The sequence below is a fragment of the Hypanus sabinus genome, chromosome 1, assembly GCF_030144855.1.
Source record: "Hypanus sabinus isolate sHypSab1 chromosome 1, sHypSab1.hap1, whole genome shotgun sequence".
Taxonomy (NCBI): Eukaryota; Metazoa; Chordata; class Chondrichthyes; order Myliobatiformes; family Dasyatidae; genus Hypanus; species Hypanus sabinus.
The window spans coordinates 191,655,805-191,679,283 of record NC_082706.1 but is presented as its reverse complement, the minus strand read 5'-3'; the positions used below and the strand labels follow the sequence as shown (position 1 = coordinate 191,679,283).

At 39.7% G+C, this 23,479-nt stretch overlaps 1 protein-coding gene across 1 annotated transcript in view; it reads right to left on the bottom strand.

Annotated features, from left to right (window-relative positions):
• ebag9 (estrogen receptor binding site associated antigen 9) overlaps positions 1 to 23,479 on the bottom strand; it is a 38,639-nt gene that overhangs the window by 6,292 nt on the left and 8,868 nt on the right. The window contains exons 2-5 of the mRNA XM_059983966.1: positions 14,792 to 14,870; positions 7,497 to 7,658; positions 6,448 to 6,555; positions 3,944 to 4,035 (exon numbers count right to left, since the gene is read on the bottom strand). Coding sequence (XP_059839949.1) covers positions 3,944 to 4,035; positions 6,448 to 6,555; positions 7,497 to 7,658; positions 14,792 to 14,870 — 441 coding nt within the window. The remainder of the gene's footprint in view (positions 1 to 3,943; positions 4,036 to 6,447; positions 6,556 to 7,496; positions 7,659 to 14,791; positions 14,871 to 23,479) is intronic.

Genomic DNA, 23,479 nt, shown 5'->3' with positions numbered 1-23,479 from the left:
AATGTTTGAGCGCACAGTGCCTCTTGGTGCAAGATGCAGTGAAAAGTCAGCAGCTTTCTGTCCAGCGACTTCTGCAGTAAAGCCACAAATCCCTTGTGCGTTCCCGTCATATTCGGCGCCCCATCAGTAGCTACTGACACCAGATGGGTGGTCTTTATTCCTTTGGCTCTTAAACAATTCAAGACAGCCTCACAGATGTCCTCCCCCCGTGTTTGGTCTTTTAGAGGTATCAACTCAATCAGTTCTTCCTGTGGCCCGGCAGAGTTTACATACCGGCAGAACAACGCTATTTGTTCAATATCACCTTTGTCTTTAGACTCGTCACAGGCAATCGAGTAGGCCACAGCTGAATTGATGTCTTTAATTTGCTGTCTTGTGATGTCTTCTGCCATTTTTATGGTTCTGTCTTTGACAGTCTTTGCAGAGAGGGGCATATCCCTGATTTTCTGCACAATTTCACTCTTGTTTTTAAAGTCCGTGAATAGATGTTCTGAAATCTTAATGAAAGATTCTTTTATATATTCACCATCTGTAAACTGCTTCCCGTGCCTGACTATTTCCTGAGCGGCAATATAACTGGCGTATGTCGTTGATTTTCCAGACTTCATCCATTTCTGGAAATGATTTTTGCTCAGATCAACCTTCCGCATCAGTTCCGAAATGGCTTTTTTTCTCTCATCTCCATCCGGATATTTTTGAGCAAAGGCTGCGTGTTTATTCTGGAAATGCCTTGCGACATTTGACTTTTTGTTGTTTGCTAGTTTCTCATTGCATATTAAGCATACCGGTAAACCAGTCTCGTCAACAGTGAAAGCAAATGAATCTGTCCACGTATCATTAAACGTTCTGTTTTCTTCAGTCACTTTTCTTTTTTTAGAATTCTCCATAGTTGGCTTACCTTGGATCGAAAAATTAAAGAAATCGCGCACTGGCGGGTGTCAGGTATTGGCAGTGGTGACGTATATTAATAGCGATAAAAACACGTTGTAGCGGTGTGCTCACGCAGTCAGTAAACTGCAGTCGAATAACTTTATTCGAACTAAACAGCCTTGCTTTTAAGCCTCCCTCAACCCAGCCCCCATGGACGCAGATGCTGCAAAAGACGCGTACTCACAAACCCCCGTAGGCTATCTCCCTTAGCCTGAATGCTGGCTAATTGTGAGCCGTTTTGGATGTGCCAGGAAATGTGTCGCCACACTTAGATTGTACAAGATCACCATAATCTTCAAATTTAGAATTACATTTCAAAAGCTAACAAACTAACATAAAATACATTTTAATTAAATACTGACCAATTATTTCCCAAAGCCACAGGGAGCCGCAGCACAGAGGTGAAAGAGCCACAAATGGCTCGGGAGCCGCAGGTTGCCGACCCCCGACCTAGGGCATACCCTCTTCTCATTGCTACTATCACGGAAGAGGTACAGGAGCCTGAAGACACACACTCAACAATTCAGGAATCGATTATTTCACTCTGCCATCAGATTTCTGAATGGACAGTGAACTCATGAAGACTACCTCACTAACAACAAATTTCACAATATATGCCGGTGATAATAAACCTGATTCTGATTCTCAAATTGCTTGATGACAGAATGCAAGACCAGAGCTTTGCCAAAGTAGCTTTACTAATACTTTTGTATTAGTAGTAAAATACTTTAGCTTACAAACAAAGTGGTTTTATGAATCCTTTACTGCATTAGTGACATAAAAAAGGCCAAATCACTGATGGTTGTGCTGGAGATAGGCTAAAAGGAACAAGTTCCAGACACAGGTATTAGAATTGTTCAGTAGCCTCCTTTTGAATGGTATAATCCTTAATTATTTACAATGGATCCCTGGTGTACAAAGCAACCACCTTAATTGTTCTTTGTAAAAGTTCTGTGGAATTCAAATAATAGACAATAGGTGCAGAAGTAGACCATTCGGCCCCTCGAGTCTGCACCGCCATTCTGAGATCATGGCTGATCATTCACTATCAATACCCAGTCCCTGCCTTGTCCCCATATCCCTTGATTCCCCTATCCATCAGATATCTATCTAGCTCCTTCTTGAAAGCATCCAGAGAATTGGCCTCCACCGTCTTCCGAGGCAGTGCATTCCACACCTCCACAACTCTCTGGGAGAAGAAGCTCTTCCTCAACTCTGTTTGAAGCCAATCACAGAATATTAAGCATTTTAAAGTTTCACACTGCTAAGCTGATATTTTAAACTAAGGACAAGGATTTTTAAAACAATAAAAGGCCAGAAGATAAGGCGACAGCATTCTAAATAAGATGCACTGAATGGAAAAGGAAATAGTGGTAAAGATGTACAATAATCTGAAGGAGCAGCAGAAATGAATCTAATAAATACAAGAGATTCTGCAGATGCTGGAAATCTAGAGTAAACCATACAAAATGCTGGAGGAACTCAGCAGGTCAGGCAGCATCTCTGAAAAGGAATGAACAGTCAACATTTCGGGCCAAGGCTCTTTAAAATGTTCAGTAACAAAGAATATAGACGGTTAGTATTTATATCAGTACATCTATTGAACAAAAATAATATTAAAAAATTCAGCCAAATAGTAGGATGCAAAAATAAATTCAAAGTACTGGAGCACAACACAAAACCACAATAAAATTATAAACTCTGATTTAAAAAAAACTGACAAAAGCCTATTAACTACAACCATCTTGATCACCTTACACTAAAATAGACTGTTTTAATTGTGCTTTCTTGAAAAAATTGTGTATAATTTATGATTAATTTATGTTTCCTTATCAGTCACACCCCACTTTTCTGCTTTCCCCTTTCTCCAGAACTCTTTGGTCAATTCTACTTCCCCACGTTTCCCCACCCCCGGCATTTCACCCTGGAACGAAAGGAAATACACTTCACCTCACCCCTCACTACCATTCAGTTACTTTAACAGTTTACAGGTGAGGCAGAGGTACATCTGCACCTCCTCTAGCCTTGTTTACTACATTTGGTGCTCGCAATGTCGCCTCCTCTATACTGATGAAACTATGCATATACCAGGAGGCTGTTTTGCAGAGCGCCTGTGCTCTTTTTAAACTGCTGTCTTGAGCTTCTAGCATTTTAACTATCCGTTCCATTCCCACCTTATCCAGTCTTTCCTCGGCCTTTCTTTGTCACACACAAATCAGGGTAAAAGGATCTTATATCCCACTTGTGCCATTTGCAGCCTAATGATGTGAATATTGAATTTTCCAGTTTCAGGTAACCCAAATACCCGATGTTCTACACATACGTTTAGTTTCCTTCTCCCTTTTGTTCATCTCTATTCTCTCCATCCACCCAGTTCCCATCTGCTCCTGCACCTACGGTCTATTGTCTATTAACCTTTGACACCCTTACCAATCAGGAACCCATCAACATACGCTTTAAATATACCCAAGGACTTGAACTCCATGCCATCCGTGGCAATAAATTCCACAGATTCACCATTCTCTGGCTAAAGAAATACCTCCTCATTTCTGTTCTAAAGGGAAGTCCTTGTATTCTGAGGCAGTGCCCTCTGATCCTAGACTTTCTCTACTATAGGAAACATCCTCACTTTACCCAAGTCTTTCAATAAGATTACCTTCTAAGCTCCAGCAAGTATAGTTCCAGAGCCATCATCATTCCTGTCCCACTTATCACCTCCCAACCTACATCCCAGACCTCTATGTACTGTTCTATACTGCCAATCCTTCTGACTCACTCAGCCCTGATGCTGAATCTTGACACCCAATCAATAACTTACACCTTTTGCCTCCATCAATGCTGTTTGACCCGAGTTCTTTCAGCATTCTGTTTTAGATTGCAACATCTGCTGTCTCTCCAATCTATGGATGCACATTAGTGTTCAGTATTTTACAAGCTACATTTAACTACAATAAGCTAATCCATCCAACTTCGTTCAATTGCAAATGAAGAAGAAAAAACAAAAACTGGTTACCTCAGCACTTCTTCTGCCTCCCAAGTGGCATCTCCATCCTCTTCCCAGGCATTAGTATTTTCTTGCCAAGTGTCAAAATCTCCCAGTTCAGGCTACAAACAACAAGCAGGTAATGCAAGTAATTTTTTTAAGTAACCCAAAGCTACAATTCATATCTCTTATTCCACTTTCTTTTACTCTCTTTTCTTAAAGTGACCAACTTTGAAACAATTGGCCACTTGTCGCAAGATTAAATTAAAACATAAGAAGAGATTTACTTCCCATGTTCAAAATATACATCCCTTTCTTCCTTTTTCCAACTTTTTATTGAATTTTTCAAAGGCAAATACATAACGGCCATAATAGTACAGAAGGAGTGGATTACGTTGTTGGCAATTAACACGAGTAAAAACTATAGGTAACACCAATATAATTGACCTCCCAAACCCTTGCTATAAACAAGATACAAAAAAATAAAAAGATGGAAAAAAACCCCAAATTGAAAAATCAAAAACAAAATAAACTAAACAAAACTAAAACTAAACTAAAAGCTGCGCTATTCTATTACATCAAATAAAATCATTAGAGTCATCAACTCTGCTCCTCTGCTCGAATTAATGAATGATATAAAGGAATCGGAAAAGATCAAATTACATTCTATGATAGTATTGAATAAAAGGCCTCCAACTTTCTTCAAATTTAACCAAGGGATCAAGGGTACGACTTCTAAATTTTTCTAAATTTAAACAGGATATGGTTTGGGAAAACCACTGAGATGTAATTGGAGGATTCATCTCTTTCCAATTCAATAAAATAGATCTTCTAGCCACTAGAGTAGCAAATGCAATCATCTGCCAAGCTGTGGAGGGCAGATCAATCATTGGTAAGCCAAAAATTGCCGTAATAGGGTGAGGTTGTAAATCAATGTGCAAAATTGTAGAGAAAGTATCAAAAATATCTTTCCAAAATTTTTCCAAAAGAGGGCAAGACCAAAACATACGAGTCAGAGAGGTTACCTCAGAATGACATCTACCACAAATCAGATTTATATGAGAGTAAAAATGAGCTAATTTATCTTTAGACATATGAGCTCTATGTACCACTTTAAATTGAATCAACGCATGTTTAGCACAAATAGAAGAAAAATTAACTAATTGAAAAATTTTCTCCCATTTCTCTATAGGTAAAGAAAGTTGAAGTTACTTCTCCCATTCATTTTTAATTTTATCGGATATATCTGGCTGTATATTCATTATCATAAAAGTACTTGCAGAAATCCAAAAAGAACGGTGGCTTGGCACTGCCGAATTTAAAGTTTTATTATTGGGCAATTAATATTCGATATTGAATATTCTGGACACAAGATGTGGATATTAATGTCAGTCCACAATGGGTTAATCTTAAATGTACTTCTGCACATGGATTTTCACTGCTTCCACCTTAGGGACATCACTTCCCTTGGTTCTTTCTAAATTGAATAAACAAATGGTTAATCCAATAATGAAACATACATTAGAAATATGGTTTCAGTTTCGTAAATTTTTTGGCTTGAGTTAATTTATTTTATCAAGCCCTATTATATCTAATTTTTTCTTTCAACCCTCTGTCATGGATCAAGCCTTTTTGGTTTGGAAAATGAAGGGTATAATATGTTTTCGTGATTTATTTTTGGATAACTGTTTCATGTCTTTTGAACAATTGTCTATTAAGTATAATTTGCCCAGATCCCATTTTTTTTTAGATACTTACAGATTAGAGATTTTTTAAATAAGATGTTATCTACTTTTCTGATTTCATATCCAACTGATATCATGGAAAAATTTTTAGTCTTAAATCCTTATCAAAAGGGTTTAATAACAATCATTTATGATATGATTATGAATATACAAAATATACATTCCTAACTTATCAAATAACCCAGATTTTTAAAGAAAACTAAAGAAATCCACTTTCAATTCCAATTACAACAAGTGAATCTGCAGATGCTGGAAATAAATTGAGTTCTGCCAGCATTTTGTGTTTTTTCAATTCCATTTACTTTGCTTTATTACATTTAGAAAGAGCAGAAGGACAAATATACAACAGACTTTAAACAGTTAAAAGAGATTCAGAATTAGGATGCTCCTGCTCAGAATAACTCTTGGTTTATGTTATGTATGCACATTGCAAAAATGACAATAGATTAAAAGGATTATATGCTTTTACTGAGTCATGTTAGCCACAGTAAACATGAGGCAATGTATAATGCAGTGTGGGAGTGACAAACCAGGTCCACAAGGACGAAAAGCACGTACACTTGAAAGCCCACATAAAACAAGAGGGCCTTCCACACATCGGAGGCTGATTCAAATTACCACATGATCAATCAGCCCATAAGCACACGTACTGCATTCTCACAATCAATCCACTGCAGTTCATTTAAAAGTCTACTCTTCTAAACATTGAAGCATATTGCTAATATCACTTATTTTTCTTATAACACATTTGGGAAAAATTTGAAGTGAAAAGGTCCTCAAATTACTTACTGATGGCTGATTGAATGGGATATCTTGCGTAGCTGCCAATCTACTGGAAAATGCCATGGTGCCATCTGGGATTCCAAAATGTAAAGGTTCTTTCTTCTTAATAATAATCTAGGATGGATTAAACATAAGAATACTGAATAAAATAGGATCTTAGTAGTTTTTAAAATACATACACTCGTCAATGAAATATCACAAAAAGCATCCTCCCTTGAATTAGCTGACTACACTTCCTGCTGACTCCAGCAAGGGCCATCATCAAAGACACCTTTCACCCTGATCATTCTGTCTTCTACCCACCCCCTTCCCACCATGACCCATTCCATCAGACAGAAGATACAAAAGCTTGGTAACACAGACCCCCCAAGCTCAGGGGCAGCTTCTAACCAATTTTTATAAAACTCTTGTACAATAGAGATGAAGGATCAACTTTAATGACGATATATATTTAGGAATTTGCTGTGGTGTGTTGGCACGGCAAAATAAAACAGCAATATTTAACAATTATATAGAATTATATAAAAAGTTAGAGATTAAAGTACAAATGTGGAATAAAATTTGAATAAATCCATCAATACCAAGATTTATTTACATTGTAAACAGCATTATAAAAAATGGTTCAAGGTTTTCAGTGATGTGCAGTGACTGAGGTAGTGGGGGGGGAGGGGTTGGGAGGGCTGACTAGAATGGTGAATCAGATCAACTGCCTGGGGGGAAGAAACATTTAAAATGCAGTGAAGTTTTTGTTTTAATAGCTTTATAACACTTTCCAGAAGGGAGCTTTTGGAAAAGGCATTTTGCTGGGCAAGTAGTGTCTGCAAATAGACTTCTAGCCTCATTGGTGCCTTTACGCTTTGTCTACTTGCATTCTGTTATTGCTTTTCCCCTTGTACTACCCTGATGTACTTTTGTTTAGCATATATTTAGGATGACATGTATGGCTAGCAAGAAAAAAAAACAAATGTTTTTACGTAAATAAACCAAAGAGCAAAAGAAAATGGAATTTTACAGTAATTTTCATGGACATGTCATGCAACTATAAAAACACTCACCTTTTGAGGTTTTCGGATGTTTGGTGTCATATCCTTAAAGTAATCAGGTTCTTCAGGCTCTCCAGGGCCATTTTGTTGTGTTGTCAAACTGCCATTACCTCCTTCAATCTTAATACTGGTTGGACCATCTTCATCCCAGGAACTCCAATCTTCTACTTCAGGCTTGGAAGATACACAAATAAGACACACATTTTAAATTAAAAACAAATTGCAAACTCTAAATAAACCTGCTTCTTATCATGTGATCGGAAGACTTTCTGGTGTTGAAACCATAGTTCCTCCACAAATATTTCAATAAATGAAACACTGCTTTGAAAAATTAGGGACAAATTAGCTCAGTGAAATTGTAGCTATTCAGTTCACCACCCCTATTCCTCCAAAGCCCTGGTATTCCACCAGCACTTTTCAGAATCAGGATCATTGAACGGATTACAGCAACAGATTGTAGAATTAACGGGGACTGGGAAAGACATAATTGAGCAACAGATCTAATCTGTTTAATTACAATGTTGTAATTTTAAAAAACCGCATTATGTTAAGGACTCACTTATCAGATTATAGTCTCTTTCAAAAAGGAGAAACCTTCTTTCAAAGTCCATCGCAAAGAATGTCAATTTTAAACATCTTATTCCCAAAGAAATACCACACACTATCTTCTGTTGTCATCCTGCACACTTCTCCTACCCATAATCAAAGCAAAGGACATCAATCAATATGAAAGGTGAACAAATATCTGTGAAGGAACTTTCATTTGTTAGAAATGGCTAATTTTGGGACATTTGCAAATCACTGATAAATAATAAAGCTGTATGATACAATTCAAAATGAGTTAGTGCCCCTCAAACATCAGGCTCTTGAACCAAAGGGGATCACTTCACACAGCCTCACTTGCACCATCATTGAAATGTTCCCACAATGACTTGCCTTCCAAAATGTTTTGATATTTTTGATATTTATTGATTATTTGTTTGTTTATTATTTTCTTTCTTTTTTCATTTGCACATTTGGCGTCTTTTACACACAGGTTGAATGCCCACATTGCTGCTGTCTTTTATTGATTCTGTTATGAATTTATTGAGTTTGTCTGCAAGAAAATTAATCTCAGGGTTGTAAACAAAGACATATACGTACTTTAATAATAGATTTACTTTGGACTTTGAAATAGAGTCATACAGTAATACAGCATAGAAACAGGTCTTTCGGCCCATCTGGCCCATGCCGACCACAGGAGACACTTACAACTGCTCATCTCAGTTGCCGGTGTTAGGCCCATAAACTCCTCCCCACCCAAATCCCTGCTCTCTGCGTACCTACAAAAATGCTTCTTTAATGTTGCAAATGTACCCAACTCAACCACTTCCTCAGACAGCTCATTCCATTTAAGTCACTACTCTCTGCGTAAAGAAGTTAATTCTCAAATCCTTTTTAAATCTCTCCTCTCTTATCTAGGATCTAGACTCCCCAACCCTAAGGAAAAGATTATGACCATTCTCTTGTTCCACACCTCCCATGATTTTGTAAACCTATATGAGATCAGGTCTCATTCTTCTCTGTCCAAGGAATAAAGACCCAGTGTGGCCACCCTCTCCCTAGATCTCAAACCCTCTAGTGCAGCCAGCATCCTCATAAATAGTTTCTGCACCACCTGACAATATCTTTCTTAGAGCAGGGTGACCAAAACCGTACAGAGTACTCCAAGTAGGGCTTCACCAACTGCAACAAAATGTCTCTACTCAGATCAGATTCAGATCCAGTTTATTGTCATTTAGAAACCACAAATGCAATGCAGTTAAAAAATGAGCAACGTTCCTCCAGGATATCACAAAAGCACATGACAAAACAGACTACACCAGAAAATCCACATAATGTTTGGCAATCCCCAATCCAGAGTCCAGAGAGGCTGCTGCATATTAATATCGCGCTACCATCTTAGCACATTCCCCAGAAAGGAGCTCCAATCCCACCAGACAAACAAGACCAAAAATGAAAGCTACAAGGCCAATAGTTACAATATATTGTTACAACAAAGCAAACAATAGCATAATTGATAAAAAAAAAACAGACCATGGGCACAGTAAAAATAGTCCAAAGATGTTAAAAGACTATAAGTTCGAAAAAAACCACCACACAGTTTCCACAAGTCCTCAGGGTCCCGATAGACTCGTCATCCCACACAGGCGGCAGAAGGGAATACCCCCGCTATGGACTTCTACGGCGCCGCCCAACTCAGCCTCGCAGTCACAGTACACACTGAAAGCGCTCCGACCGCAGCGTCCTCTGAGTCCGTCGAACCTCCGAGCCTCCGACCATCCCCTCCGGCACAGCTTCTCCGAGTCCCATCCTCTGCCGAGCCTATTAAGACGACCCCGCCAATGGCCATTGACAACCCGACCCCGAGGACTGGGGGCCTGTTCTTCCCAGCAGAGACCTGGACTTCACAACAGCAGCAGCAACGAAGAAGGTCTTCCTGGAGATTTCCAGATGTTCCTCCGTGCTCCCACGTCTGTTTTTCATCCGATTATGATTGCGCACAGTACCCCGCTTCACAAATCAGCTCCAAAACTTAGTACCCTGACAAATGAAAACTAGAGTGCTAAAAGCCTTCTTCACTACCCTGTCCACTTTCAGTGAATGGTGCACTTGTACTCCCAAGTTTCTGTTCCACAAAACTTATCAGTGTCCTGCCATTCAACATTTAAATCTTACCCTGGTTTGAATATCCAAAATGTTTCACCTCACATTTATCCAGGCTGAAATCATTTGCCATTCCTCAGCCTATCTCTTTGAATCAAGATCTCTTTGCAATTAATAGCAATCTACTTCACTATCAGCAAGACCATCTAATGCAGTATCATCATACTTAATTGTGCCATATACATTTATATCCAAAATCGTAATGAATTAATAAAAAAATCCAGTTCAGTGGGCAAAAACGTCCTGTTAATGAGAGGTCAGGGAGAATGGCCAGACTGGTTCAAGCTGGGAGGAAGGTGATAGTACCTTGAATAACCATGCGCTACAACAGTTGTGTACAGAAGAATATTTCTGAATGCACAACACATTGAAACTTGAAGTGGATGGACTACAGCAGCAGAAGACCATGAACATATACTCAATGTGTGCACATAAAAGCTTTTTTCATGTATGTAAAGATTCAAACTTTGCAAGCTCAAATACAAGATTATTATCAAGCAAGTTTAGTTTTCAAACTTCGCTATGTGATCCTCAACAGACAAGCAGCTGCTAAATAGGCTGTTAAAAAGTTGGCAAAGAGAAATGTTGCTAAGATCATCAACACAGCAGGTAATTGCCCCGTAACTACAACAAGTGAACTTCTCTTAGACACAGCATGAATGAAAAAAAAACTGACTCCATACACTTCTCAGACAGACTGAACAAGGATTCCCAGAAATGAGAACACTTTCATATCAACTGATTCTGGCTTTCAGATCTTTATATAACAAAACTTCGTATTTATTCTCCGCAAAATGCATTTACCTTGCAGCCTCCTGACCCGAAAGTTGCTGGTCACTGCACTACCACCTGCAGATGATCCTGCAAGGTATCTGCCTCCTTTGTAAATACCATTTTGCTGAGGAATGTCAAAAGCAACAATGGCAAATCTGAGTTAGGGCTTCTGCTCAGGGTTGGTTTTAAATAACATGAATGAACAATTCTCTGTGAAAATTAATGATCAGGCAATATTCATCTTCTAGCCATTAGGTAACAGATAATACCAATAATTTCTTTGGAAACTGCATCTAGAGAAAACTCACACCATCAATATTAAGCCTCAATGGATTAAATCATCTGGCTTCACAAAGTAGTTTAAGTAGCCAAATCGTGGAGATAGTCGAGCTTGGATGACTTTATTGCCAAGAATTTGTTCCATGTATTTTGTGTGTGTCGGTAGATGAGTGGATGGAGGAGGGGGTGGGGGGGGCAAGTATGTCTGGGCTTTGTCCAAGAATGGCTAATTTGTGGAAACCATGAGATGTACATGTTTTGACTTGCTTCAGTTTCCCAGCATAGGCAAAAATATCATTGTTATCAACTGTCAATTGAACAATGCTGATGTGGAAAGTTTTGCAGGCCAGGCAATAATCAGAATCAGGTTTAGTATCACTGGCATATTTCGCGAAATTTATTGTCCTTGTAGTAGCTTTACAATGCTGTGGCGACCCATTTCCTGGCACATCCGAACCGGCTCACAATTAGATAGCCTACGGGGGTTTGCGAGCACAGAGCTTTGGAGCCTCTGCGCCACGGGGGGCAGGTCGAGAGAGGCTTAAAAGTGAGGCTGAGGATTTCGAATAAAGTTTTTCCTTCGACTGTAGTTACCGACTCCGTGTCGTAATTTTAGCGCTGCGTGTAGCACACCGCTACAATGTAATATATAATAGAAAAAAGACATGAATTACGGTAAGTAGATGTATATTAAATAGTTAAATTAAATAAGTAGTGCAAAAATAGAAATAAATAGTAGTGAGGTAGTGTTCATGGAATCAATATACATTCAGAAATCAGATGACAGAAGGGAATCACCTTCATAATTTTTGTTAAGCAGCTTATTTTATAGATTTTTCATATTCTTCTTGTTCTTTAAAAATTACGTTAAAAAGACTGCACCAGGTAAGAAAAGCTGCAAGCCTATCTTGTGCACATAAGAATTCTTATGGAAGAAGAATTCTTGAAATACCTAATCTGCTCGCAACACTCTGCTACTGACCTCTTATGAAGGGAACTGGAAAGCCCAGCTGTGCCGACATTCCCTAACATTTTACACCATCTCAGCACTGAAAACCCGCTACATTTAATTTCATTGAGATTTTAGCTCTACAGTTGTGGTGGGGAGCAATAAAAGAGTCAAAGTTCTTTCAACTAAACAGTTAAAAAAAATGAAACTAAACCAAAATAAATTGTTAAATTTATATTTTAAAACATGTTGACTTCAAGTCTTTAATTTTTGTTATTATTTCAGTGTTAATACTTGTCAAAAGGACAAAGCAATTTAGTTATTGAATAAGCCACACATTTGACAGACAGTACAGCAAGGGCATTAAGGTTTCCTTTGTCATAGAGACTCTGCTGCCATCCAGATCACATAATCTGAAATCCAGGGTGCTACAAACCAGCCAAACGAGCAAGAACAGGAATGGGGAAATTAAGAGCAGCACTCCCCTTGAGGATGATTTGGCCAGCAGCAAATATACAAGCAAGAAAAAAAAAGATAATTGCATACAAACTGACACAAAAGATGATTACTGGGTGTGATAAAAGAAAATTAACGGGGGGTCTTAATGAGTACAGTGCACAAGGGCAAAAAATGAAATAAGTAGACTTTAAGAAGGGGAGGCGTGGAGACAAGTATAGTGAAAGCAACGTTTAAAATAATGCCATGGAACTGAATTTCAACAATAGTATTCCCAGCTAACATTTCTTGCTTTCCAGGCTGAAAAGACTGTGCTGGGCAACTCTATTGTGTCAGGAAACACGGAATTGCTTCCATCAAAATAATTCTCCTTTTCCAATCCTACGACATCTTAGCTCACCCCACCAATCCACTTCCAAATCCAATTCAATCTCTCCAAGCACGGCTATTCTAAGCACCTTGCATGACGAGATATCGGTCTAGTGTTTCCCCTCCTTTCCTCAACACTTGCTTTCAACATTCAATGAGGCTAATGCACAAGATGGAATGAGATACTCCTGCACAACATACAATTATGAAATGAATCCAATTCTCATTCATTGTTCCTGATAGATATTTAATATGCCATGAAAAAAGTGGAAAGGGCAAACTACAGTTACTGCCATTTGTACGTTCTCCCTGTGACCACGTGGGTTTCCTCTGGGTGCTTTGGTTTCCTCCCACGGTCCAAAGACTTACAGGTTGGTGGGTTAATTGGTGATTGTTCTGACTTAGCCATTCCAAAACACAAATTTTCTTCTTTTAAAACCATTCTGCTGCTGATTTACTGCTGATTTGCTGCTGATTGTCTTGTTGCATCATCCAACTTCTATTAAGCAGCAGGCCATTCTCCTGTAAAATGTCTTGATACAATTTTGAGTTCATCCTTCCCTCAATGATTGCAAGTTGTCCAGGCCCTGTGGCAGCAAAGCAACCCCAAGCCATGATGCTCCTTCCACTGTGCTTCACGATTGGGATGAGGTTTTGGTGTTGGAGTGCAGTGCCCTTTTTCCTCCAAACAAAGCAATGTCCATTTCTGCCAAGAAGTTCAACTTTTGTCTCACCTGTCCACAGAACATTGCCCCGGAACTGTTGTGGAACATCCAGGTGGTCTTTTGCCAACTTGAGTCATGTAACAATATTTCTTTTGGAGGACAGTGGTTTCCTCCCTGGTGTCCTTCCATGAACACCATTCTTGTTCAGTGTTTTTCTTACAGTGGGCACATGAACAGAGACTTTAGCAAGTTCTAGAGATTTCTGCAGGTCTTTTGGCGCTACAGTTGGGTTCTTTTTCACTTCCTTCAGCATTGCACATTGTGCTCTTGGTATGACCTTTGCAGAACACCCACTCCTAAGGGAAATAGCAACAGTACTGAGTTTCCTCCATTTGCAGACAACTTCTCTAACTGTGGACTGATGAACACTCAGGTCTTTAGAAATGCTTTTGTAGCCAAGACTGATTATTTAAATGGTGTACTCAGTATGTGCGTTATTAGTTTAGGCAGATTGTGTTTCTCTATTATTGTGACTTAGATAAAGTCTAGACCACATTTTATGAGTAATTAATGCAGAAAACAGGTAGTTGCAAAGGGTTCACAAACTTTTTCTTGTAACATTACATTCAAATTTTTATAGTTTTCAATGAAGTCTCAGACTTCTCTTCCAGAAGGAATGTGCATACACAAGAGTTCATTTGCAAATTAAGAGAACTGTGAAAGGGCTAAAGTGCAAGAAATATCTGCATTACTCACTTTGACACAGAACACAGATCTATGGACCATTCATTTATATGTGCACACTGAAGCATTACTTTAGCAAAGGCAACTTGATCCAAAATCTAGGATAACCTGCATGTTTATTTTCAAAAAAATTAATTCACTACCATTCATAATTGTGAAAAATATTAACAATTCCATAGATTCCAAAATAAGAATATTTAGCTCTGTGGAAAATTCCAAATTAATCCAGTAAACTACAGCAATTACTTTCTATTAAAGTCAATTTAAATTAATTTGCAAATTCCTATCATCTTACACCAAGTAACAGCAATATAAGCAATATATTAAGATTATTTTCGGCTGAGACTATTTTTCAAAATGGATACCTGTTTAGGAACAGATGAATAATCAACCGTTGTAGGCAAGGTTATTTGATCGCCACTCAATTTCCTACCCCTTCCAGACCTTGAGAGAAAAATAATGCAACGTTAGCATACCATGACATGGAACATTTAAAACTCTTTAGAAGTATTTAGAATTATTTCAATAAATTAATTTATTTAGAAATACACCATAGTAACAGCCTCTTCTGTCCCAATGAGCCTGCACTGCCCAGTTATAACCATTAACCTACTAACCCATGTCTTTGAAATTTGTGAGGAAACTGGAGTACTCGGAAGAGACACATGCAGTCACGGGGAGAATGTGGAAACCCCTTATAGACAGCAGCAGAATTGAACCTGGGTCACTGGCACTGTAATTGTACGGTAACCTCCATGCTAACATTTGCTTTGCAAACAACTAAAAGATTGCTAGCCACTAGTGTTCAATAACATCACATGGAAGAGATATCCTCTGGGACTGTGACAAGAATAAAAACATCTGCTTCACTACAATAAGAGCAAGATAAAACTAAAGTTGTTATCATTACTTGTGCATCATGAGTTAGGTTAAATGCTTAATTGTTTGGGCTACAATTAAAACACTTTCAGGTGTGACTGCTATACAGATATATCATTTAGAAACATAGAAAACCTACAGTTCCATGTACCTGTCCAGGAGTCTCTTAAAAGACCCTATCGTACCTGCCTCCACCACCATCGCCAATAGCCAAATCCATGCACTCACCACTCTCTGAGTAAAATCTTACCCCTGACATCTCCTTTGTATCTACTTCCAAGCACCTTAAAACTGTGCCCTCTCTGTGCTCCCCAATCCGGGCAATATCCTTGTAAATCTCCTCTGCACCCTTTCTATGATTTCCACATCCTTTCTGTAGTGAGAAGACCAGAACTGAGCATAGTACTCCAAGCGGAGTCTGACCAGGGTCCGATATAGCTGTAACATTTCTTCTCAGCTCCAAAATTTAATTCCACGATTGATGAAGGCCAATACGTCATATGCTTTCTTAACTAGAGAGTCAGCCTGCGCTGCAGCTTTGAGTGAACTAGGACCCCAAGATCCCTCTGATCCTCCACACTGCCAAGAGTCTTACCATTAATACTATATTCTGCCATCATATTTAACCTACCAAAATGATCCACCTTATACTTTGCATTGAACTCCATCTGCCACTTCTCAGCCTAGTTTTGCATCCTATCAATGTCTCACTGTAACCTCTGACAGCCCTCCACACTATCCACAACACCCCCAACCTTTGTGTTATCAGCAAGTTCACTAACCCATCCCTCCACTTCCTCATCCAGGTCATTTATAAAAATCACAAACAGTAAGGGTCCCAGAACAGATCCCTGAGGCACACCACTGGTGTCCAACCTCCATGCAGAATATGACCCATCTACAAACACTCTTTGCCTTCTGTGGGCAAAGCCAGTTCTGGATCCACAAAGCAATATCACCTTGGATCCCATGCCTCCTTACTTTCTCAATAAGCCCTGCATGGGGTACCTTATCAAATGCCTTGCTAAAATCCATGCACATCTATTGCTCTACATTCATCAATGTGTTTAGTCACATCCTCAAAAAATTCAATCAAGCTCGTAAGGCATGACCTGCCTATCACAAAGCCATGCTGACTATTCCTAATCATATTATGCCTTCCCAAATGTTCATAAATCCTGCCTCTCAGGCTCTTCTCCATCAACTTACCAACCACCGAAGTAAGATTAGCTGGTCTATAATTTCCTGGGCTATCTCTACTCCCTTTCTTGAATAATGGAACAACATCTGCAACCCTCCAATCCTCCGGAACCTCTCCTGACCCCATTGCTGATGCAAAGATCACTGCCAGAGGCTCAGCAATCTCCTCCCACAGAAGTCTGGGGTACATCTCATCTGGTCCTGGCGAATCATCCAACTTGATGCTTTCCAAAAGCTCCAGTGCATCCTCTTTCTTAATATCTATGTCCTCAAGCTTTTCAGTTTGCTGTAAGTCATCCCTACAATCGCCAAGATCCTTTTCCGTAGTGAATACTGAAACAAAGTACTCATTAAGTACCTCTGCTATCTCCTCCGGTTCCATACACACTTTTCCACTTGCACACTTGATAGGTTCTATTCTTTCACGTCTTATCCTCTTGCTCTTCACATACTTGTAGACTGCCTTGGGGTTTTCCTTAATCCCTTCTGCCAAGGCCTTCTCATGGCCCCGTCTGGCTCTCCTAATTTCTTTCTTAAGCTTCTTCCTGCTAGCCTTATAATCTTCTAGATCTCTATCATTACCTAGTTTTTTTAACCTTTTGTAAGCTCTTCTTTTCTTCTTGACTAGATTTATAACAGCCTCTGTACACCACTGTCCCTGTATCCTACCATCCTTTCCCTGTTTCACTGGAATGTACCTATACTGAACTCCACGCAAATATCCCCTGAACATTTGCCACATTTCTTTCATACCTTTCCCTAAGAACATTTGTTCCCAATTTATGCTTCTAAGTTCTTGCCAGATAGCCTCGTATTTCCCCTCACTCTAATGAAATGCTTTTCTAACTTGTCTGTTCCTATCCCTCTCCAATGCTATTGTAAATGAGATAGAATTATGATCACTATCTCCAAAATGCTTTCCTACTGAGAGATCTGACACCTGACCAGGTTCATTTCCAAATATCAAATCAAGTACAGTCTCTCCTCTTGTAGGCTTGTCTACATTTGTGACAAGAAATCTTCTTGACCACACCTAACCAACTCCACCCCATCTAAACCCCTTGCTCTAGGGACATGCCAATCGCTATCTGGGAAATTTATATCTCCCACCATAACAAACCTGTTATTATTACACCTTTCCAGAAATTGTCTCTCTATCTGCTCCTCGATATCCCTGTTACTATTGGGTGGTCTATAAAAAACACCCAGTAGAGTTATTGACCTCTTCCTGTTTCTAAATTCCACCCAAAGAGAGACTGTACACAATCCCTCCATGACTTTGCCCTTTTCTGCAGCCGCAACACTATCTCTGATCAACAGTGCCATGCCCCCACCTCTTTTGCCTCTCTCACAGTCCTTTCTGAAACATCTAAAGCCTGGCACTTGAAGTAACCATTCCAGCCCATGAGCCATCCAAGTCTCTGCCAAAGTTTCAAATTTCAATTAAAACTGCCTCAGAATCAGTGACCTAGTTAGAGCTGAAAGCCCCTTCCTGTAAATTGCCAGTTTCCTGCTGAATCTCAGCAACTATTAACACTACTTCAGGAGAAACCAGTGTAGAACTGAATTAACTGTGTCTATAAAATACTGAATACTACTTTCTTTACCCAAAAAGGAAGATGTTAATACCTTCTGTTTCAAAAGAAATTTTTATTTTATTGCTTATTTTATAAAAGATCAAGCCATTTAGCAGTTTTACTTTGAGAACATGCCCTACTGCTTGATCAGATACAAAAGAATGGGGCAGCTCAACGTTTTACAGTACAGGCAGCCAAGGTTCAATTCCCGCCACTGCCTGTAAGGAACTTGCATGTTCTCTCCATAACCATATGGGTTTCCTGCAGTCGCACCAGTTTCTTTCCACGGTCCAAAGATGTACTGGTTGGTAGGTTACTTGGTCATGGTAAATTTTCTCATGATTAGGCTAGGATTAAATCAGGGAATTGCTGGGTAGCCTTGCTCAAATAGCTGAAAGGGCCTATTTCACAAAGTATCTCAATAAAATTTAAAAAAAAACCCAACTACCCAACTCATTTGTCAATAATCTTCAGAAGATAAATAAGCAAGTTTTATTAACTTGAAGAAACTGAAATCAATCGAGAGTCCAATAAGAGGAGCCATATTTATCCAATAGTACATATATCAATCTTCCCAAACTGTCTGTTGCTGGGGCCACATCTACCCTGCCACACAGCCTCAACCACTGGATACCCCAATCCACTGCAAAATTGACAAGTTAGACCTGGCTTCTGGACCCATCACTGATGTAAACCTTGTCCTTGATGTCCTTACCCCTTTTACTTTCCTACATGGGTTTAACTGTAACACAGGCTTGATACCAACTAGAACAGATACAGTCTCTCAGAAGTACCCAGTTTAACAAGATGACTGTAATTATTCATATATCAGTGCAGTGAGTACTACTTAAAAGATCCCAAAACTATCCAAAAAGAAGCATTGTGCATACTATTTACAAAGTGCCCTGCAGCAACTTACCAAGAATTTCAGCATCACTTTTCAAACCTGTTACCTCTGGCACTTAGAGGAATGGAGTATTACAGGTTCCTGCTGCCTCTGATGTAATCACCAATACCCCACCTATAATCCAGGGGCTTTATATACTTCATCATTTTGCAATTCTACTCAAACTCAGTATAGCCACTGCTTTTTAGAAACATAGAACAGAGAAAACCTAGGGCATGTATTGTGCTCTTTGGCCCACAAAGTTGTGCCGAACATGTCCCTACCATAGAAATTACTAGGATTACACATAGCCCTCTATTTTTCTAAGCCCCATGTACCTATCCAGGAGTCTCTTAAAAGACCCTATTGTTTCCACCTCCACCACGGTTGCTGGCAGCCCATTCCACGAACTCACCACTCTCTGTGTAAAAAACTTACCCCTGACATCTCCTCTGTACCTACTCACAAGCACCTTAAACCTGTGCCCTCTTCTGGCAGCCACTTGAGCCCTAGAAAAAAGCCTCTGACTAACCACACGATCAATGCTCCTCATCATCTTAAACACTTCTATCAGGTCACCTCTCATCCTCCATTGCTCCAAGCAGAAAAGGCTGAGTTTACTCAACCTATTCTCATAATGCATGCTCCCCAGTCTAGGCAACATCCTTGAAAGTCTGTTCTGCACCCATTCTATCATTTCCACATCCTTCCTGTAGTGAGGCGACCAGAACTGAGCACAGTACACCAAGTGGGGTTTGACCAGGGTCCTATATAGCTGCAATATCACCTCTCGGCTCCTAGTACAATTCCACAATTGATGAAGACCAATACACCATATGCCTTCTTAACCAGAGTCAACCTGCGCAGCTGCTTTGAGCATCCTATGGACTTGGACCCCAAGATCCCTCTGATCCTCCACACAGCCAAGAGTTTTACCATTAATACTATATTTTGCCATCATATATGACCTACCAAAATGAACCACTTCACACTTATCTGGGTTGAGCTCCATCTGCCACTTCTCAGCCTAGTTTTGCATCCTATCAATGTCCCACTGTGATCTCTGACAGCCCTCCACGCTATCCACAAAACTTCTAACCTTTGTGTCATCAGCAACCTTACTAACTCATCCCTTCACTTCCTCATCCAAGTCATTTATAAAATTCATGAAGAGTAAAGGTCCCAGAACAGATCCCTGAGGCACTCCACTGGTCACCAACCTCCATGCAGAATATGACCCGTTTACAACTACTCTTTTCCTTCTGTGGGCAAGCCAGTTCTACATCCACAAAACAATGTCCCCTTGGATCCCATTCCTCCTTACTTTCTCAATACCCTTGCACAGGGTAACTTATCAAATACCTTGCTGAAATCCAAATACACTACACCTACTGCTCTTCCTTCATCAATGTGTTTAGTCACATCCACAAATAATTCAATTAGTCTCGCAAGGCATGACCTGCCCTTGACAAAGCTATGCTGACTATTCCTAATCATATTATACCTCTCCAAATGTTCATAAATCCTGCCTCTCAAGATCTTCTCCATCAACTTACCAACTACTGAAGTAAGATTCACTGGTCAATAATTTCCTGGGCTATCTCTACTCCCTTTCTTGAATAAAGGAACAACATCCACAACCCTCCAATCTTCCAGAACCTCTCCTGTCCCCTTTGAAGATGCAAAGATCATTGCCAGAGGCTCAGCAATCTCCTCCCTCGCCTCCCACAGTAGCCTGGGGTACATCTCATCCAGTCCTGGCAACTTAACCAACTTGATGCTTTCCAAAAGCTCCAGCACATCCTCTTTCTTAACATCTACATGCTCAAGCTTTTCAGTTTGTTATAAGTCACCCCTACAATTGCCAAGATCCTTTCCCATAGTGAATACTGAAACAAAGTACTCATTAAGTACCTCTGCTATTTCCTCCAGTTCCATACACACTTTCCCACTGACACACTTGATAGGTCCTATTCTTTCATGTCTTCTCTTCTTGTTCTTCATATACTTGTAGAATACGTTGAAGATTTCCTTAATCCTCCCCGTCAAAGCCTTATATTGGCCCCTTCTGGCTCTCCTAATTTCCTTCTTAAACTGTTTCCTGTTAGCCTTATAATCTTCTAGATCTTGAACATTACCTAGCTCTTTGAGCCTTTTGTAAGCTTTTCTTTTCTACTTGACCAGATTTATTATAGCCTTTGTACACCACAGTTCCTGAACCCTACCATAACTTCTCTGTCTCATTGGAACGTACCTATGCAGAACTCCACGCAAATATCCCCTGAACATTTGCCACATTTCTTCCGTACCTTTCCCTGAGAACATCTGTTCCCAATTTAAGTTTCCAAGTTCCTGCCTGATAGTCTTATAATTCCCCTTACTCCAATTAAACGCTTTTATAACTTGTCTGTTCCTATCTCTCTCCAATGCTATCTTAAAGGAGAAAGAATTATGATCATTATCTCCAAAGTGCTCTTCCATTGACAGATTTGACACCTGACAAGGATCATTTCCCAATACCAAATCAAGTATAGTCTCTCCTCTTGTCAGATTATCTACATATTGTGTCAAGAAACCTTCCAGTACACACCTAACAAACTCCACCCCATCAAAATCCCTTGCTCTAACGAGATGCCAATCGGTATTTGGGAAATTAAAATCTCCTACCATGACAACTGTTATCATTACCCCTTTTCAGGATCTGTTTCCCTATCTGCTCCTTGATATCCCTGTTACTATTGGGCAGCCTATAAAAAACACCCTGTAAAGTTATTGACGCCTTCCTGTTCCTAACCTCTACCCACAGAGGCTCTGTAGACAATCCCTCCATGACGTCCACCTTTTCTACAGCCATGACAACTATCTCTGATCAACAGTGCCATTATATATAAGCATTAAATATAAGCAAAGCTAAATCAGTTATTTACTATATCAACCGCTTTACCCAAAGAAAATATTTCCCCAATATTAATTTAATATTATTTCACTAGAAAATCAATAATACATGGGTTTATGTATTTTCAGGTGATTATTAATTTCAAAATTTTAGATGGAACTCGATAAAACTTTAGATCCCTCAGGGATAAAGGGGGAAAGCACGCCAGGAGTTGGAGGAGCAAGTGGAGGTCCTTTGTTTCAGTGCTCACCAGGGAGCAGGACCTTAATGAATATGAGGTCAGTGCAGAATACAGTGCATACTATTTACTGTGTTACAATGAAGCATGTTGAGATTAAGAAAGAGGCAGCATTGAGGCTTTTGAAAGACATTAGAATAAATAAGGCCCCAGTTCCAGACGGGATATACCCCAGGTTACCATGGGGAGTGAGGAAAGAGATTGCTGAGGCTTTGGAGATGGTCTGTGCATCCTTACTGCTTACAGGAGTAGTATCAGAGGACTAGAGGATGGCAAATGAAGTAGCTTTGTACAAGAAAGTTAAGAAGATAATTCTGGGAATTATACAGCCGGGAGTCTTACATCAATGTTGGGCAAACTAATGAAGCATTTGGAGAGGAACAGACTTATTAGAGACAGTCAACATGGCTTTGTGAGTGGCAAGCCAAGCCTTATGAGCACGATTGAATATTTTGAGGATGTGACAAAGCACATTGATGAAGGTAGAGCAGTGGATGCGTTATATATGGATTATAGTATATTATTTGATAACGTTCCCCATTGTAGGCTCATTCCGAAAGTCAGGAGGCATGGGATCCAAGGAAACCTGGCTCTGTGGATTCAGAATTGGCTTGTCCATAGAAGGCAGAAGGTAGCTCTAGATGGAACATATTCTGACTGGAGGTCGGTGACCAGTAGTGTGCTGCAGGGATCTGTTCTGAGAACTGTGCTCTTTGTGACACAGATATGGAAGTAGAAGGGTGCAGAAGCAAGTTTGGAGATGACACAAAGGTTGGTGAAGTTGTGGAAAGTGTAGAAGGTTGTCGTGCATTACAACAGGACATTGACAGGATGCAGAGCTGGACTGAGAATTGGCAAATGGAGTTCCATCAGAAAAATGTCAATTGATACACTTTGCTAAGAATCCTGCCATTAACCTTACACTTTTCCTTCAAGTTCAACGTTGCAAAGTGAAGGGGCAGAGAGATCTTACAGTCCAAGCCTATAGATCCCTCAAAATAGTCACGTAAATTGATAGGGTGGTCAAGAAGGCATATGGTGTTCTGGTCCTGATTAGTTAGGGGATTGAGTTCAAGTGCTATGAGGTAATTTTGCAGCTCTATAAAACTCTGGCAAGACTATTATGTTCATTTCTGGTCACCTCACTATGGAAAAGATGTACAAGCATTAGAAAAGGTGCAGAAAAAAATTTAAAAGAATGCTGCCTATTTTAGAGAACATATCTTATAAGGAACAGTAAAGAGAACCGGGGCTTTTCTCTTTGGATCCAAGGAGGATGAGAGGCAACTTGATGGAAGTGTATAAGCTTATAAAAGGCATTGATAGAGGACAACCAGTGCCTTTTTCCCAGGATGGCAACGGGCCACACTAGAGGAC